This window comes from Ursus maritimus, unplaced genomic scaffold (genome assembly GCF_017311325.1).
Source record: "Ursus maritimus isolate PB19 unplaced genomic scaffold, ASM1731132v1 scaffold_15, whole genome shotgun sequence".
NCBI classification, from domain to species: Eukaryota; Metazoa; Chordata; class Mammalia; order Carnivora; family Ursidae; genus Ursus; species Ursus maritimus.
This window is the reverse complement of record NW_024423897.1, coordinates 27,929,743-27,948,899: the sequence shown is the minus strand read 5'-3', so window position 1 is coordinate 27,948,899 and position 19,157 is coordinate 27,929,743. Positions and strand designations below refer to the sequence as shown.

Below are 19,157 nucleotides of genomic sequence, written 5' to 3'. Positions count from 1 at the left end.
TTAAAGCATAAATAGCAATGTATAGGACTGTGTGTATGCTATTTTTAAATATGTATGTGTGTATAAATATGTTTTACATACTATGTAATATGTAAATGTATAATATGCTTATGTGCGTGTACATCTTGTAGTGTATCAGATATATTACTTTTCAGTCTTTTTTCTGGCTGAGGGTTAAGATTCCGCTCAACATTTTGACTGATTATTTTTTCTTTTGCAGTGCCCACTGTTGATGTCTTCCAGATTTCTACAAAAGAGCGATTTGGATTGGGACATCAGCTGAAAAAGTAAGTTTCCCAAGAATAAAAGAATAAATCTCTTTGAAAGAGAACTGAATTCTCATTTTGCTTACTCCTCTCCTCCCATTCTTATTAGATAAGAGCTTTTTGAAGTGAGCGCCTCAGGAGAGGCACTCATCCGATGCCAAGAGCTGCATCAGTAATTGAGCTGGCAGAGCTCACCTCTAGAACCAGCCGCAGTCCTTCTGTTTGCCCGCCCAGGTCCACTCTCCTCTCTCCAACACCCTGCCCTCACTCGGAAAGCTGATCTGTGTGAGTGCGGGTTCTAATGTGCTGCTGTGTCTCAAATGTGACCAACAGAGGAGGAAGCAGTGTAAGAAGGGAGTATTTATTGCCTTTGGTTTCCACTCTAAGAGGTCACCTTGAGTAGTCCTTCAAGTGAGGCTTTCTTCTCTGCTCTAGGCCATGGCCTTTGCATGACTGTCTCTTACTGGGTCCCGTTACAGTTTCCCTCTGCTTGTTCCTTGGGCGTAGAGGTGGTAACAGTCAGCAGCCACTGGCCCTGGGCTGCTGTACTGTGCTTAGCTCCTGCAACTGCACTCTTGAAATGATCATTCCTATTTTAAATAAAACTTTTATTTCCTCTTTGGACCTTGACTAATGCAGTGAATGAATTTCTGTTTTATAAACATAAAATTATCCCAGTCAAAATGACTTTTAAAACATGGTAGCATATGGTCAAAAATAAATTTAGTAAATTCTATGCTATATATTGGCTATAAGAATTTGTATTACTGGAGAAATCCCGAAGGATTATTTATTCTTCTGAATATGCAGATTTTACTGCAACTTAAATTTATCAGGAGAGATCATTTGATTATTGTATATTTAAACACGGTGGTTTGTACCCTCCACTATGACACAGTTCATGTATTCACCTGTGTTTTAATGAATTTTAATTGGGCATCTGACATTAGCCTTTATTGAGCAATGTTCTAAGAGAAAGTACTTTGAAACTTTTTATTTCGTTTACTAAATAGGGTATTTACTGTAGTCATTTTACTTGAGATTATGGATGTAAGAGGAAGTGTATGTGTGTTATCAATAGTTGTACATATTATGGACCTCTAGAATTGTCTTAAGTTTTTACGACTTGACATTGCTCAGATGTGAATCATGTGTGGATATCATTTGAAAGAAAACTAAGATAAGGGAATATTCTTGCAAATTTCCAGTGTTGGGTTTAAATATGAACATATAAAAATTAGATAATAAACCCTTAATGTTTCAAATTGCACATCTCTAAAACTAAGTTCAATTTACAACATATGTTTAGCACATTATAAAATGCAGTGGTTTCTTTAAAAGCACTCAAAAGAGAAATTTTCTGTTTTCTATACTAAGATTTGGTGTGCTTTTTCAGTGGAATTGGTTTTGTTTTTTTTCTTTTTTTTCTTTCACTTTTTAAAGATTTTATTTGTTTGAGCAAAGGCAGAGAGAGAAAGAGAGAGCATGCACCGAAGCAGGGTGGAGGGGCGGAGGGAGAAGCAGGCTCCCTGATGAGTCAGGATCCCTACCTGGGGCTTGATCCCAGGACCCAGGGAATCATGACTTGAGCCGAAGGCAGATACTTAACTGACAGAGCCACCCAGGTGCTGCTGGTTTTGTTTTTTAATTGGTTTTTGTTTTCTGTGTCTTAGAGCTAAACGTGGAGCCTGCCTCTATGTTATGCCATCCAGGTTGGTCACCACCATACCTTGGCACATCTTTTTTTCCCCTCCTCCTGTGATGATTTTTCCCCTCACCCAATTTTCTTCCTTGTTTTTAAATTTTTTTCTAATTTAAAGACTTTATTTTTTTAAGTGCAGTTTTAGGTTCACAGCAAAACTGAGAATAAGATACAGAGATTTTCCATATACCTCCTGCCCCCACCTATGTGTAGGCTTCCTGTTATCGACATCTCCCAGCAGAATGGTACATTTGCTAGGACTGATGAATGTACGTTGACACCTGACTATCATCCGAAGTCCATAGTTTCACCGTATGTACATTTGTTAGCCACTTAACCTTTTTTTTAAGGTGAAATGAAGTTGATCCAAACAAGACAAGAATTATAAAAACAGAAATCTTGGAATATATAACTTTCTGCCTTTTAATGATATCTGAGTTTATTGTTTGGGCTCAGAAAAAGAAATGGTGTGTATAATTCCAACTCTGAGAAATTAAGGAAAGCTGTATTCTGTATTCACTGTTTCATCACTTTGTAGAACATGTAACATTTTATTAATATTTCCATCTAAATGTTTAACATTTTAAAAAGGTTAATTACTTCTATGGATAAATTTTAGTTCTATGGACAGTTTAGTATATGGGCTAGAACTTTTTCTTAATGACTCCTATTACGTTTTAATCTAATTTACTCTTCCTTAACTATAAATAACTGGGTTTGCCTGTGATCCTTTCTAGTCTAAAATTGCATGATTTCCAAAAGCCGGATCTCATCCTCACAATAAGGCATAAGAGGAAACTGAAGTATAAAGAGACTATTTTCCAGAAACATATAGCAAGTTAGGAAGGCAGACTCAAAACCTAGGCCCTTTGTTATTATTGCTGTGGTTTGTTTTCAGCAAATAAACCCTCGTTAGACTTTTTCTGTGCTTCTGTATCGGATGTGTTTCTGGCAACCAGACTGGCTTAGTAACGACTGCAGTAGCAAATGCATACGCAGTGCTCATTGTATGTGACGCACTGTTCCTCGCGCTTTACCTCCGTGAACTCACGTGCTCTTCACCACGGTGCGGTCCAGCAGGTACTGTTACGACCCGCATTTCCTAGACGTTGAAGCTGAGACCCAGAGAGATTCAGCAAGGTGCTGAGGCCACAGAGAGAAAGTGGTAGGCCAGAATCTGACCCCAGATCAATACTTTTGACCCATCCACCAATCTGCTTCTCATATAATCGTAGGTATCCCTTTGTTTTATGTAAGACTTGGGATTCGTTTTCGGCACTGAATGAATATTGGAAGAACATGAAGGCATTACAAGAGCCTGAAAGAAAAAAAAAAATACTGACCCAAAACGGATGTAGTAAAGTGATCACCCTCATGTGGAGTATCTATCATTCGAGGGCTAACCATGGAACAGGCCATGGAGATATTCTTTTTTTTTTTCTCTTTTCTACCCACCTCTTTTTTTTTTTTTTTTTTTGATATGTTAGTGACCATACAGTACGTCATTAATTTTTGATGTAGCGTTCCATGATTCCTTGTTTGTGTGTAACACCCCGTGCTCCATGCAATTTGTGTCCTCCTTAATACCCTTCACCGGGCTAGCGCATCTCCCCACCCCCCTCCCCTCTAAAACCCTCAGATTGTTTCCCGGAGTCTATAGTCTCTCATGGTTCATTTCCCTTTCTGTTTACCCTCCCTTCATTTTTCCCTTCCTTCTACTGATCTCCCTGCTATTTCTTTTTTTTTTTTTTAAGATTTTATTTATTTATTTGACAGAGATAGAGACAGCCAGCGAGAGAGGGAACACAAGCAGGGGGAGTGGGAGAGGAAGAAGCAGGCTCCTAGCAGAAGAGCCTGATGTGGGGCTCGATCCCACAACGCTGGGATCATGCCCTGAGCCGGAGGCAGACGCTTAACCGCTGTGCCACCCAGGCGCCCCTCCCTGCTATTTCTTATGTTCCACAAATGAGTGAAACCATATGATAATTGTCTTTCTCTGCTTCACTTATTTCACTTAGCATAATCTCCTCCAGTTCCATCCATGTTGCTGCAAATGTTGGGTATTCATCCTTTCTGATGGCTGAGTAATATTCCGTTGTATACGTGGACCACATCTTCTTTATCCATTCGTCTGTTGATGGGCATCTCGGCTCCTTCCACAGTTTGGCTATTGTGGACATTGCTGCTATGAACATTGGGGTGCATATGGCCCTTCTCTTCACTACGTCTGTATCTTTGGGGTAAATACCCAGTAGTGCAATTGCTGGGTCACAGGGTAGCTCTATTTTTAACTTTTTGAGGGACCTCCACACTGTTTTCCAAAGCGGCTGTACCAACTTGAATTCCCACCAACTATATATGACTTGATGCTGAATTTGCATTGATCAAACTTAAGCTGTTTTTAAAAGGAAAAAAGCCTTGCAAATCTCCAGTATTGCCTTAAGTACATACAGACATAAAATTAGGTATAAATTCTTCATCAATGGAGTTCGCGTTTATAAAACAAAATTTTAATTTATAACTGAAGTGCAAATCAAAGTAAAACCCTCAAATTTCAATTGTAAAATTAGCACGTTAATTTGATTTGGTTCATGATGCTATTTTACTGAAGCTGTTAGACCACCACAGCTGGAATATAGTACTGGCTCCTCGAGTGCATATTCCTTTTGAAGATTTTTTTTTTAAGATTTTATTTCTTTATTTGACAGAGAGAGACAGCCAGAGAGAGAGGGAACACAAGCAGGGGGAGTGGGAGAGGAAGAAGCAGGCTCCTAGCGGAGGAGCCTGATATGGGGCTCGATCCCAGAACACTGGGATCACGCCCCGAGCAAAAGGCAGACGCTTAAGGACTGCGCCACCCAGGTGCCCCGCATATTCCTTTTGAAATCAGCATGAAGAAGATCGTAGCATTGCCCACATGTACTCCCTTTTCTCTGTTTGAACTACCTCGGGACCTTCGTTGACGCAGCTGACTATGACATCATCTGGTGTAATAAACCTTTGAAGTCTTTTTTTTTCCCTTTTATTATCAGCCAATGGCAGTTGTAGTAGCTCTTCACGATACCAGCCTAATAGTAAACACAGTTTACTATGCGAGCACTGAAATCTCTTGGTTGTTCCCCATTATCAAGAGGCGGTCACTACCCAGCACGTGCTCATGGTATATTTCACATTACTGTGGACATTAAATACAACATTAACTTTCTTACAGGATGGTTAACTCCCACCTTTTGAATCCAAGAACATCTAGGGGTCTGGGTGTCCAAGTTTCAGAATTACTGGTTTCAGATGCTGAGGTCACACTTGGGAATGCTGATGTAATATGAAAGCGGAAACAACTTGAGCTATTGACTTGGTATTTTGTTGTTGTAGTTCCAATTAGTCTATCAAGAATTAGAAAAGCACTTATTAGGTTTCCGAGGGAATGGTGCACAGGAATGACAATTTTTTTAAAGATTTTATTTATTTATTTGAGAGAGAGTGAGTGAGAGAGAGAGCATGAGAGGGGAGAAACAGAGGGAGAAGCAGACTCCCTGCTGAGCAGAGAGCCCGACGTAGGACTCGATACTGGGACTCCAGGATCATGACCCGAGCCGAAGGCAGCCGCTTAACCAACTGAGCCACCCAGGTGCCCAGGAATGGCAGTTTTTTATAAGAGAAAAAGAATCTGAATGTGCTTAGTACAACGGGTGGTGTCACTGGGGATTTCAGAAATATGAAGACCCTAATATTACTGTTACATTTAAATCTTGCTAAAATCTTGATTGGATGGAAAAAAAATCTTCAAAAATACAGCATTAAACAACAACAAAAAAATTTCCATTGGCCTGAGGTTAAAGGTGCAAATTTGGAATCCTGCATCATTGACTGCAGTTTTTTCCCTTTTTTCCTCACTACCTCTGTAGCTAAAAAGGCCTCAAAATATTCCATAAATGACTGATTCTTCTGAACTCATCTAAGCTCTTTGATTAAAGGCCGGGGTAGTAAGTCTGAGGTTGTTCTTTCTGGTGATGGGAGTTAATCTGATAGAACCTGAAGGATCTTGAGAAATTAATAATGGTCTTAGTGCCAAGAGTCACACCTGTCTCTTTGACGAGCATGTGTTAACATAAGTCCACATCGGATAGCATAGGTGTTGCAGTCTCGCCACTTTTTAACCAGGGTAAATTGGTACGATTTCATTGTTTAACCTTATTTGTGAAATGTGTGGAATAATAGCTACTACTCACTCTCTGGGGGTATTGGGAGTTAAGAGAAAAAAATCTGTTATATAAATTACTCCTTGGTATATTATAAATGGTAAATATTGGTACCACTGGTTTTTTTTTGTTTTTTGGGGGGTTTTTTGCTCCAAAAGCAATCTGTGTTAGAAATAACTGAGAAGAACATGAAAGCACGCAACAATTTATTGTATACATGATGTTTGATTGTAATATTTCGCATCCGCTTTAATATCAGCCTTAACAGACCCTCTGCCATTGCCACTTGAAAGGTGGGATCTGAGAAGCTGTCACAGTCAGGGATCCTTCTCAGAAAATAGTGCTGTGTCCAAGTCCACAGCTGACGTTCCAGAATTCTTTGCCTCAAAACAGTGATGCGCAGTGGTCTTGACTTAGAAAATACTAAGATCAGGAATTACCAAATTCCTGCTTTATGATAGCAACAAAGTTTTTAGAGACACAGGATTTTTTCATCATTTTTTATTTTTTAAGATTTATTTATTTATTATTTTAGAGAGAGATAGTGTGCACATGCACGTGCGGGCAGGGGAGGGGCAGAGGGAGAGGGACAGAGAGAATCTCAAGCCCACTTTGTGCTCCCATACCAGGCTCGATCTCACGACCCTGAGATCATGACCTGAGCTGAAACCAAGAGTTGTTCACTTAACTGACTGAGCCACCCGGGTGCCCCAAGACACACAATTTTTTCTTAAAAAAAAAAACAGTGTATTTAAAAGTGAATGGGCTGTGCAGAGAGAGAAAATTTGCTGATTTCGTATTTCTCCATAGAGTCAGTTTTACATGGTTTCTTTTTACTTAATGATTTCACAGTTTCATTTTATTTCCCTTTTCATGAAGAAAACTGCATAAGCAAATCAAATGAAAAGAAATTGACTTTACTTGTATCTTAATAGATAAAATCATAATTACTGTCAAACATTTTTTCAAAACTGTGTTTCTGGCATGAGCAAACCAATTCAGAATTTCCTTTCAGCTAAAGAACTGCTAAAGTTGTTGATCCTAAAGGCTGCCCTTTTAAATCTCTTTATCGCCTATTATTTTATCAATTCTTTTTTTTTTAAAGATTTTTATATATTTATTTATTAGAGAGAGAGTAAGAGCAAGCGCGATAGAAGCAAAGGCGGGGGCGGGGATGGGACAGAGGGAGAAGGAGATGCAGACTCCCTGATGATCTGGGAGCCCAACGTGGGGCTCAATCCCAGGACCCTGGGATCGTGAACTGAGCCAAAGGTAGACGCTTAACCAACTGAGCCACCCAGGTTTCCCTATTTTATCAATTCTTTTATCATTTATGTTATTAATCATATCACAGTAATTAATGAGTTATTAACCAAAATGCATTGAAGTCATAGAAATTTTCTGCATGGTGCTTTCCTGCATATGGAAACATCTCGTTTGATCCTAAATTAGAATCTCACCAGTCACCGTGCATTTATTTTCCTTTGATTACATTCTCTACATAATACAGAAATCTCATTTTAAAGTGTCTTGGAACTCTGATGACAGACTTCCTTTGCATTGACAGGATCATGCAGACATTTGTTACCCAGCAGTGGAAACAGAGCAAAGAAAAATCCAATTGCCTGCACAATAAGAAGCTGTCAGAGAAGAAGGTGAAATCTCCCCTGCATTTATTTTCTACCTTGCGCAGGTGGGTAGCAGGTGCCTTCTCTGTTGTCTTTTTTCCATTCTGACCACGCACTAGTCCACGGTTAGGTACTTCAGAGCTAGCTTTCTGTCGTCTTGGCATCCATTTATTTTCTGTGTGACTGCAAAGAACGGACTAAGTCCTGTCAATTCCATCAAAAACATAGATGCTCATTTCTATGTTCAGAGTGTTTGTTTTCTTACCATGAGTTTAATGTGTTAAAATGGCATTCCTTGTTTTCTAATCACATAGAGTTTTCTGTACCAAGATTAGTTCCACCTAGAGTTCTGGGATAGGAGGGGTCCAAGAACCTGGTAATCTTTTGCTTTGCAGGAAAAATATAATTCAGTTCGGTTCATGTGGTCACTGGGCCCATATTTGTGGTTTCTATCTGAGCTGGATTAAAACGAGGTGGTGTTTGTGGCCGAGTCAAGTGGACTGAGCCAACCAAGAGTTCTCCGCGGTGTGTCATGCTCATGATTTGCCGCCGTACTAACTGTTGTTCCATTTTGAAGGTCGCCAAGTTATCCCCCCCCTGGCTGTGGGAAAAGCAAATCCAAACTGAAATCGGAGCAAGATGGAATCTCCAAAACGCATAAGCTGCTGCGGAGGACTTGTTCTAGTACCGTCAAGACCGACGACGTGTGCGCCACCAAGTCGCACAGGACCTTTGGTCGCTCCCTGTCCAGCGACCCCAGGGCTGAGCAGGCGGGGGCGGCAATCAAGTCGCACAAACTCTTGACCCGGCCGTGCCCTGCCGCCGTCAAGCAAGAGGACTGCCTCACTCTGAAGCCGCCCAAGCTGTTGACCCGGTCTTGTTCTGGAGACCCGCGGTGTGAGCACACCACCAACCTGAAGCCCCACAAACTGCTCAGCAGATCTTACTCCAGCAATCTCCGAGTGGAAGAGCTGTACGGACTGAAAAACCACAAGCTGCTCAGCAAGTCTTCCTCCAGCGCTCCCAAGTCCTCCAAGATGGAGCTTCTCAAGGAACCCAACGCAGAGGGCAGGAGGCTCTCTCTTACCTCAGGGCTTATCGGTATCTTAACACCGTCTTCGGCGTCATCTTCCCAGCCTGCTGTGCGTAAATAACTTTCATCCCGAGTTCCTCCGTGTTAGCTAAGGGGCAGGAGAGCGTTTTGTCGGCTTGTTTTGTTAAGATCTGGTAGAGGAAGGAAGCCAGATTTTCGTTTTGGTTCTTTAGAATTTACCCTTTTTTTTTCTTTTTGGATATTATTTAGCATGCCAACATTGGCAACTGGTACTGGAATGTTCATTTTGATTCCGAAAAAATAAATGTAGCTATTGATCGAAGGTCTAGTCCGCATTCCTGTCATGGTCACGAATGCTGCTAAAAATGGAAGTCAGTTGGCTCCACAAAGCCGATCCTTTTCAGCAAGCGTGGCATTTTAATGTTTTATCAAGTAGGTTTATCTGCTCTCTAGTTTCATATGTAAGTAGTGGAGGACAAAGTTTGTCTAATTAAATTCAGAGTAATGTCCTTCCATTTATATAGATATAGACATATCTATATGTATGAGGAAACATACGTCTATGAACATCGTAACTTGTAGAGAGAAGCAGCATTTACTTCTGTATCCCAGAGGTTCACTTAAAGCTGCCCTCACTGGCTACTTCATAAAACTGAAGTCACTTTATCCTGAAGTGTTTTGGTGGAGATGGGACTGAAGGTAACTATATTAAAACTTAAGTCCTTTGGGTGGTATTTATTGGGAGTCAGTCTCACACAAAATTTACCTTTGGAGTGATCAGCATTATAGCTGATTTCAGATAAAGAAACAGACCTATCTTATGTTTATTAATTACGTAAAATAGTTGATAAAACATGTTGTTTTCTTTTAGTTAATACGTAGGTGTGTTGTGGTAAGGGTGTACTTAACTCTAAACCATACATATGGATACACCTACCAGTAGATGAAATTGAAAAAAATAAGATACATTATCAGAAATTTCTGCTGCTCTTGTATAGCTTTATTTCTAAAATTACATTGTAAATGATACCATAAAATTATATTTAAGAAAATGTATTTAAGTATGTTGATAATTTTACGTGAACACCCCTAAAAGCCCATTTCTTATCAAAAGGAAACATTAAGGACACACAGAAAATAACGTCAAAATGTTAACATAGAAAGTTTCCCATGACACTTTCACCTAAAAAAGATAATTTCACATATTCTGTAAAAGAAAATGTCTTACTATTTTCCTGTATGATTAAGCCTAATACAGTACAATAGTTTAGTGTTGTACCCCCTCAGCAGCTGTCTCATATGTGCTTGAAGGAATAATTCTCATTGTAAAATAAGATGGAAATAGTCTAAATGAGGAGGTGGGAGCATTTGACGATAAGTAGTAGAGGAAATGAGCTTTTGTGATCATTTAAAACTGCCAGTCATTTTTACTAGATGATCAGAAATTAAGAATACTTTTGTTTTAGCATACACAAGGCTTGTGGTAGTAATGGCAGAAAGTATATTATAATAAAGAAATTCTAAAATCTTGATGTCATAATCAGTGATTTAATTCATATTACAGGTGACCTTAGATCACACTCGTATTCACTGTTGCAAAAAGTCACAGGCTATAATTCATGTATTCTGTGAGTTAAGAAATTATTTTCTTCTTCTACTTTGCTTTTTATAGCCAAATGGTGCCAAATGCATTCCAATACGAGACCGCGGCTTCCTAGTGCAGGTATGAGTCAAGCCATCCATTGCAGAAATATTTTAGCTTTTAATGGGTTTTCAAATTATTTATGAACTTGACTTAATTATTTCTCTTCATTGTTTTATTCAGACAATTGAGTTTGCTGAGCAGCGGATCCCTGTATTGAATGAATACTGTGTGGTTTGTGATGAGCCACATGTGTTTCAAAATGGCCCCATGCTTAGGGTAAGTTCTCATTGGTAGGATATCAGTGTTGATATAGAATATAAAAAGGTTAGGATATAAAAATAAATAAGTATATAACTTGATTTACAGTAAATGCTCTCTACTGAGCACATTATTTAATACACACAGTGGTGTAATTTTGGCAAATGAATCACTATTTCTGAAGGAGTCTGTGAATGAGCAAGTCATTTCCTAGTAGAAAAATATTTCTTAGTGTATTTCTTATATGTGCTTATCCACTAGCTCTCTTTCCTTCCATCTATTTATATCTATCTGTCTACATCTATGTTGATATCAATAGACGGAGGTGGATATAGAGATAAATATAGCTACAGATGTATGTATGTAAGTTTGTGAACAGTGTTTCTTCAAAACCACACAATTTAAGATGCTTACTCTAGAGAGGAAAGGGTAGAAGTTAGAAGAGATACACAGTAGCATACAGAGGATCAGAATTTTAAAGATTTCAAAAAGAAAAAAAGCCAGCTCACTGACACGTTTGGGGCATTATTGAGGGAGTATAAAAATAAGAATCAATGTGTATATGTTCCCACAAAAAAAAATTTCCATTAATTTAGATGTGTAGTTTGGGAGGAATGAGCCAATTTCAAGTTTTTCTTCAATTTTTAATTTGAGATTAAATTCATAGAACATGTGATTCACTATTTTAATGTATACAACTCAGTGGTTTTTACGTATTCATAGTGTTGTGCAACCATTACCATTGTCTAATTCCAGAACGTTTCCATTACCCAAAAAAGAAATCCGTAACTGTTAGCAGTCATTCCCAATCTTCTCCTCCCCTCATCCCCTGGCAACCATTAATCATTTTTTTGTTTCTATGAATTTGCCTATTTGGGATGTTTCATATAAATGGAATCATACATTATGTGGCCTTTTCCTTTGATTTCTCACTTAATATAATGTTTTCAAGATTCATCCATGTAGCGTGTATCAGTCTGTATTCCTTTTTTTGGTGTAATAATATTACATTACATGGATATATGACACACATTTATCCATTCATCATTTATTGGAATTGCTGGGATGTATGTTAACTCTAAGTGTTTGAGAAACTACCAAACTGTTTTTGACAGTGGCTGTACCATTTTACATTCCCACCAGCAGTGTATGGTGGTTCCAGTTTCTCCACATCTTCTCCAACATTTGTGATTCTCCTTCTTTTTTCCACCCAAGTTACAGCCATCTGAGTGTGCATGAAGTGGTATTTCACTGTGGCTCAGATATGCACTTCCCTAATGATTAGTGATTTTGAGCATTTTTTCGTGTGCTTATTGGCCACTTGTGCATTCTCTTGGAGAAACGTCTGTTTATATTTGTTGCCCATTTTTAATTGCATTATTTCTTTTTTGTTGTTGAGTTATTAAAGTTCTTTGTATATTCTGAATACTGGATTTTTATCAGATATGTGATTTGCAGATATTCTCTCCCATTTTGTGGGTTTTCTTTACACTTTTTTGATAGTGACCTGTGACACACAGAAGTTTTTAATTTTAATTGAGTCCATATTTATCAATTGAACTGTTGCCTAACCCAAAGTCATAAAGATTTACACCTATATTTCCTTCTATGTGTTTTATAGTTGCTATCTTACAATTAAGTCATTGATCCTTTTTAAGTTAATTTTTGTGTATGGTGTGAGGTTGGGTTCTAAATTCATTCTTTTGTGTGTAGATATCCAGTTGCCTCAGCACCGTCTTTCTCCATTGAATGATCATGGAACCCTTGCTGAAAATCGTTTGACTATAGATGTATCAGTTTGTTATTAGACTCTTAATTTTATTCCAGTGACCCGTGTGTGTATCCTTAAACCTGTGCTTACGCTGTCTTGATTATGGTAGCTCTGCAGTAAGTTTGTAAGTGAGATGTGTGCGTCCTCCAACATCATTTTCCTTTTATAAGATTGTTTTCACTATTTGGGGTCCCTTGCATTTCTATATGAATTCTGAAGTCAGCCTGTTCATTTCTGAAGAAAAAAAAAAAAGCAGTTGGAATTTTATTGGTTTGCATTGGATCTGTAGGCCAGTTTGGGAAGTATTGCTGTCTTAACAATTTCAACCCTTTCCCATCCATGAACCGACAGGAAGGTTTTTCATTTATTTAGATCTTTAAAAATTTCTTTCTACACTGTGTTGTAGTTTCATTGTTCAGGTCTTGTATATCCTTGGATTAATTTATTTTTGAGTTAGTTTATTCTTGTCACTCTAATCAGCGTTGTCCTGGAGGTGACAGCCAGGGCAATTAGGTAAGAAAAAATATTAGAAGGTATCCAGATCAGAAAGGAAAAACGAAGACAATGTCCATTTGCAGATGACATGAGTGCTGTGCCCTCGACACTGTACAGATTGATTTTTGCATATTGCTTCCTTATTTGATTTTCACAAAACTCTTGTGGTTTATGTATTTTTGTGCTCATGGTGCAGATAAGAGAATTAAGATCGAAAGAGTTTAAGCAATTTGTTCAGCATCACCCAGCTAGTAGGGGTAGAAGCTGGACTTGGAGCCTATTTCTGCCTGATTTCAAAATTGCATCAGAAATGCTTATTGAAGGCTTCCTAAGTATCAGGCACCGTACTAGACTTGTACTTTTTAAGAGAAATTTGCTCTGTTCTTGGGAATATATGCTTGAAAAGCCAAATTATAAAGCCTAGAAAGAGATAATTTTGTCAGAACTTGTTTGCATTTCAGGATTTATGCTTTAAAAAAACATGTAATAACCATTTATGATCATGATCTTTTGTCAAGTTCTCTGATATATTTGTTTTATTTTACTTGTTGATGGGAAACAGGTATACAAAAAGTTTTTCTTGCCACCCATACACTATTTTTTATCAGTCAGCTTTTTTTCTCAAAGAGATGCAATGTTACTCTGAAACCCGAATGAACTAAATCAGCATTTACTCATTAAATATTTGTGCAAGTTTGTTGTTTTTTGTGGTACATGGAAATGTGTGGTTAGGATGGGAATAAGGAGAATCCTTTGGTCATCTCAGTTTATGCCATCAGGAGGCCCATCTTTATTTTGTTAGTGTTCATCTGTAGACCTTGATCTATCGCTTGATCTGCGGCAATGCGATCTTCACTCCAGAAGATAAGAGTAATGTTATTAATGACACATGCTTTTTGAGTGCTTTTTATGTGATCATCTGTTTAAAGTGTTTTACACGGATTATTTGATTTAATCCTCATGATAACCCTATGCGGTGGTTATTATTATTATTATCCCTGCTTTGCAGATGAGGAGAACAGTAACTTATTTAACATCAACACAGCCAGTAAGTGATAGAGACAAGATTCGAACCCTGGCAGAATGGCCACAGTTCTTAATCATGATGCTTCTCCTGACTCATGTACTTGAACTGACTACTTTTACATCCTGGAAATTTACTGCACATGTTGTGGTCCTTGTGGTTCAGTTACTGGTAGTTCATTCTGATAGTAAGCGATGGAAATATCCTGGTTGCTATCAGTCTTCTCTGTGCCTTGCTTCAAGTTTATCTGTTTTATTCTGCACCAGAATTCTGTAATTTTAACAGAAGTGTATAAAATTATTACACATAAAATTTCTTATGGGGTATTAATCACTAAACTGATTCACTAGCCGTTTGTTCAGCTCAGATGACACGTTATAAACTGTAATAACTCCTAGAGATGTAAAGAGGAGACGTTATAGTCCAGTTGGGTGATTAAATAGGTCAGATAAAACTCGGGGTTCCATAGAAGTTTATGCCTAACATTCATTATGTTTGTTAGATCTCTCTCTTTCAAAATTCAAACTGTGTCCTATATTTTTTCTCTTTTCTCTAAGCATGATTGTTTATTGAATGACATAAGTTGCCCTTTACTGCCATTTCCCAGAAGTCTTAACATTTTGCTCTTGACTTGTACCGTTCTGTCACTTTACTCAGAGGTCTGGGTAAGCATGTCATACTTTCTGCAACATGGGTAACTACTGATTTAGAAATACCACAATGATCCACTTATCTCTTTGTTCACAGAGGTTATAAATGTCACTCCCAGGTGTGAGGCCTGACATGTAATACTTTGAAAATGCATAAAACTCACATTAACATCACAGGGATTGTTTATAGAGTTCTGGGTTTTCCGTGTGGCGTGCAGTTGGGATTATGATCAGAAAACCAAACCCAAACCCAATCAGTGGTTGTCTACATTTTGGAATCAGCTAGAGTATTAATGAAGCCAACTGTTGATGCTTTAACATGTTGATTTGTCTTCATCCAGTGTTTTTGGAAAACATGAAAATAAGGATTTATTTGCCAGACTCACCACTGTTTTCTCAGCCGCTTCCTTCCTAGTGCCCTTGTCTTTTTGTTATACTCATACTGAACACCACGATCAATGCAACTGTTTGTCTTCTTTTTTAACCCTGCTCAAGGACTGCTGAGCTGGGTTGGAGAAAACCACGCACATGGTTGTAGGGATTGGGATCTCTATAGTTAGAAGTTTATCATTGGTGCTTGGCAATCATTCTGGATGTCCCTGGTTAGTAGACTTTCCTATTTCCCAGATCGACATATTGATACGAAAATTATGATCTCATTTTCTTCTCCTGTCATGTGAAAATATTCCAGATTGCTTGCTATGAATGGGGTGATCAGGTTTGAGATTCTGGTATCATTGTTCGAGAATAATCCCCAATCCTACTGAAGCAAAATCAGCTGAGAAACCTGAGCTGTGGACCTTAGACAAATGTCTGTAACTAAGTTCTTATTTTCAGAGTGAAATTAACAACACACAGTTATAATTTGGTCATAAGCTTAACCCATTGCCATGAAAATTGTTGAGAAACTGAGCATGTAGGTAAACCTTGATAGGTCCCATTTTGCTTCCTAAGAGTAAAACAGATAGGTCTTCTTGTATTGAGGTCTGACTTTCATATTTGAAGAATGGATGGAAAAGCACATCCTGTTCCCTCCTCACCTTCTTCTCCCATTCTTCCACCTCATGCCATAGAAATAAGATTTCAGTTTTTGAAATATAGGCTAAATAATGATTATACCAAACACTTCAGTTCAGAAATATGATTTTTTTTTCAAATTGAGTAAAAAGAAATTGGTTTTAAGGCTCAGACAACAACTTTAGTCGTATGAGATAATAGGGAACACAGTGTTGAAGCTTAAACAGGCATGAGCCTATCTTTACTATAAATCTGTCTTGATCTCTGTGGGATTCCTGTCTTTATGGACAGTGAACTTTCCCCCCCGCTCTGAATGTGTCTCTCTTCCAAACCATGAAAAGAACCTGAAGCATTGACTCTAAAGTCAGAAACACAAAGAGCTAAAGGCTTGTAGGTTTTGAGTTTCTAGTAGCTATTCTTAATTTTCCTTATATGTTTTCAGCCCTAGTTTTTAATTAGGAATTTTATTTACACTGCTCATTTCTTTTTTAGCAAGAACAATTTTTACACTAAATGAAGGGTTTCAATAAGCTATGGATATGAAAATAAAAATACGATTTCATAATAAACTTCAATGAAAATTTTTATTGAACACTTATTTTTGTGTACCCATTGGGTTAAAACAAGTAGAAGGTGTGGCTTATCCAAGTAACCGAATATTGTTAATATTTAAACAGCTCTGTATACTTCACGGAGATTTTCTAAACCTTATCTTACTTGGTTCTCTTTCTCGGTCTTCTTATCAACCTGGTGCACTAGATGTGATTTTTTATCCCTGTTTTACAGACAGGAAAACTGAACTATGTGCATGTGCCCCAGTTGGAACAATCACCACTTTTTATCTGTTCTGTATGTTGGGCTTACATGAAAAATGTAGTTTGAATGGAAAGAGCATGGCAGAAAAGGTTTGGAAACCTCTCACCTACACCATGCTATATATAAATACATAGCTCAATTCTCTTGAGTTTTATCATTTCTATTTTTAGTAGGAAGTAATTTAAGTTCATTGAAGACAAAGTTTCTAAAATGCGGTTAGGTCCTAAAATATTCTTTAGGGCTTAACCATTTTTGAAATACGTTTTCATTGCTCACATTTAAATTGTTTTGATTCAACTAAAATTTAAAATGTATTTGTCTCAGCTTTAAAACTTCTAAAATAAATCTTAGGGACATAGAAAGTTATCCATGTGTTTAAATGGTGCATAATGAATATTATTTTGCAAAAAAAATTATGTATGTGGAATGGCAAGAGGGACTTGTCATGGTTTTATAGTTTAAATTATAGCAACTAATTGCTTGAGGACAATATAATAACATTAAGAATTGGTAATATTTTACAAATTGAAACTTACTGATTGATTGTAAACTCAAAAATGAATTCATAAATGATGTATACATTTGATTATATTTTCGGCCTATACACTTTGTATTAAATTATGTGTAATAAGACACATCATTACACTTATCCAGCAATAACTATTAAATGACTGTTCTATTTTTTAATATTTTTTAAAAATTGGGGGTATATGTCATTATTTACTTATTTATTTATTTATTTTTAATTTTTTTTTTAAGTGATCTCCACACTCAATGTGGGGCTTGAACTCACAACCTGAGAATCAGGAGTTGCGTGCTCTACCAACTGAGCCGGCCAGGTGCCCCACCTATGTTCCATTTTTAATTGATGCTAGAGCTTTCTGTATGAATAGTATGGTAATAGCAGAATGTGTTGGGGGAGGGAGATGAGCTGAGAGTCAGCTAACATGGGAGAACGTTAACCCACAATATAATTACTTATGTTTCATTAGGGAAGAATGATTTGGTTTCTCTTTCTTGAATAAGATGTCCTTTCTGTGAGCCATGAGACATCTAATCTTGATTACTTAATATGATTTGAGAACTTTGTTATAGTGTATTATCTTGTGTTGACATTTTGAACTTCTCAAATAAAATGTGGATAAACATGGGAGAAGGGAGGATCAAAAGTTTACAAAAACTAGTCTGTAAATTTTTATCTCAAAATTAAGCTCATGTACATCTGAAATACTGTCTTGAGCTTTCTAGTAAAAATGAGCAATAGATATAGAATTGTTATTTTAAAAATTCACTAGTATTTACTTAGTTTGGTGTTAATATAGCATATAAATTAATCACCATATTACTACCTCTATCCTTGCTATTTAAAAAGAGGAATGATAAAATTATAAGAATGTAATGTGTACTTCTAATTTTTTAGTGTGGTAGCAAAATTGCCCTTTTTCCCCCCGGGGTTTTCTCGGGTACGTGATTTCCTTCTTCAAACAGTTGCAGTAACTGTATATTCCTATAAATCAGCCTTATACATTTCAACCAAAAAGATGCAGGAAAGAAAAGAAGTGTCCATAAAGAAATCAAGCCATAGCTTTATCATTAGGAATGTGGGTTTATTATTTAAAATAATGGGTCAGGGGCACCTGGGTGGCTCAGATGGTTAAGCATCTGCCTTTGCCTCAGGGCATGGTCTTCAGGTCCTGGACCCATGTCAGGCTCCTGGCTTAGCAGGGAGTCTGCTTCCCCTTCTCTCTCTGCCTCTCCCCCCTGCTCATGCTCTCTCTCTTTATCTCTCTGTCACAAATGAATAAATAAAATCCTTAAAAAAAAAAAAAAGTAATGGAGATTTGAATATAATCAGATCTGGGAGGGGGATGAAATGGAAATACAGAAGAAAGCATTGAAATGTTGCTTATTTGTTACCCAAGACAGAAAAAAATAGGAGGTCAGGGTGAAATTGGTAAAAATTATTTGAGACAAAATTAGGGTAGCACATAAATACTTAGGATTGGGGACAAAATGTGCAATAGAAATATGTAAGAATAACTATTCTATGTTTTCTTCAGTCTTAGATTTTTTCCTATATTAAGATCTTAAAAATTTATCCATCTGGTCTAGTGGAGTGTGAGATATTTTATGTCATTTTCATTTTCATTGTTTAAAGCAACAACTTGGTACTGAAATAGATAGTTTCTATTGTTTTAAAACATTTCCTGGAATCTGTGAATACACATGTACATATGTACATACATACATATCTATTTAGATGATCACAAAGTATGTGTAATTGATTTTCATTTTTCAAATAAAAAAACAGTTATTACTTGTGTACACTCAATAAGCTTTATCCTGTTATTCCTTTGGGATTGATGGATTTTATTCATAAAAAAATGTAGGGTTATTTGACTAGAGTAGTATTAAAAATAAAATACCTTCTGTGTCCCTGTTTACTTCCTCGGTGAATGTTGTTGGGTAGCTGGTACATGAATAAATTCCTAGGGCCCTTTAAGATTTCCATGGTTTATCTTCTCCCTGGATTCTTTTTGTATACAGGTCCACTATACAGCAATATAGTGTTTGGCACTATGGTAAATGTACAATAAATGATTGCTATTATTATTTCAGACCGTATCATGCT

At 37.3% G+C, this 19,157-nt stretch overlaps 1 protein-coding gene across 2 annotated transcripts in view; it reads left to right on the top strand.

Annotated features, from left to right (window-relative positions):
* Window positions 1-19,157, top strand: part of PARP8 (poly(ADP-ribose) polymerase family member 8) — a 174,555-nt gene that overhangs the window by 117,646 nt on the left and 37,752 nt on the right. For both annotated transcript variants that reach the window (XR_005834861.1, XM_008692558.2), the window contains 5 exons: window positions 221-287; window positions 7,735-7,860; window positions 8,373-8,937; window positions 10,522-10,572; window positions 10,675-10,770. Coding sequence is in view for 1 of the 2 variants with exons in the window: in XM_008692558.2 (XP_008690780.2) it covers window positions 221-287; window positions 7,735-7,860; window positions 8,373-8,937; window positions 10,522-10,572; window positions 10,675-10,770 (905 nt within the window). In the remaining variant the exon portion in view is untranslated. The remainder of the gene's footprint in view (window positions 1-220; window positions 288-7,734; window positions 7,861-8,372; window positions 8,938-10,521; window positions 10,573-10,674; window positions 10,771-19,157) is intronic.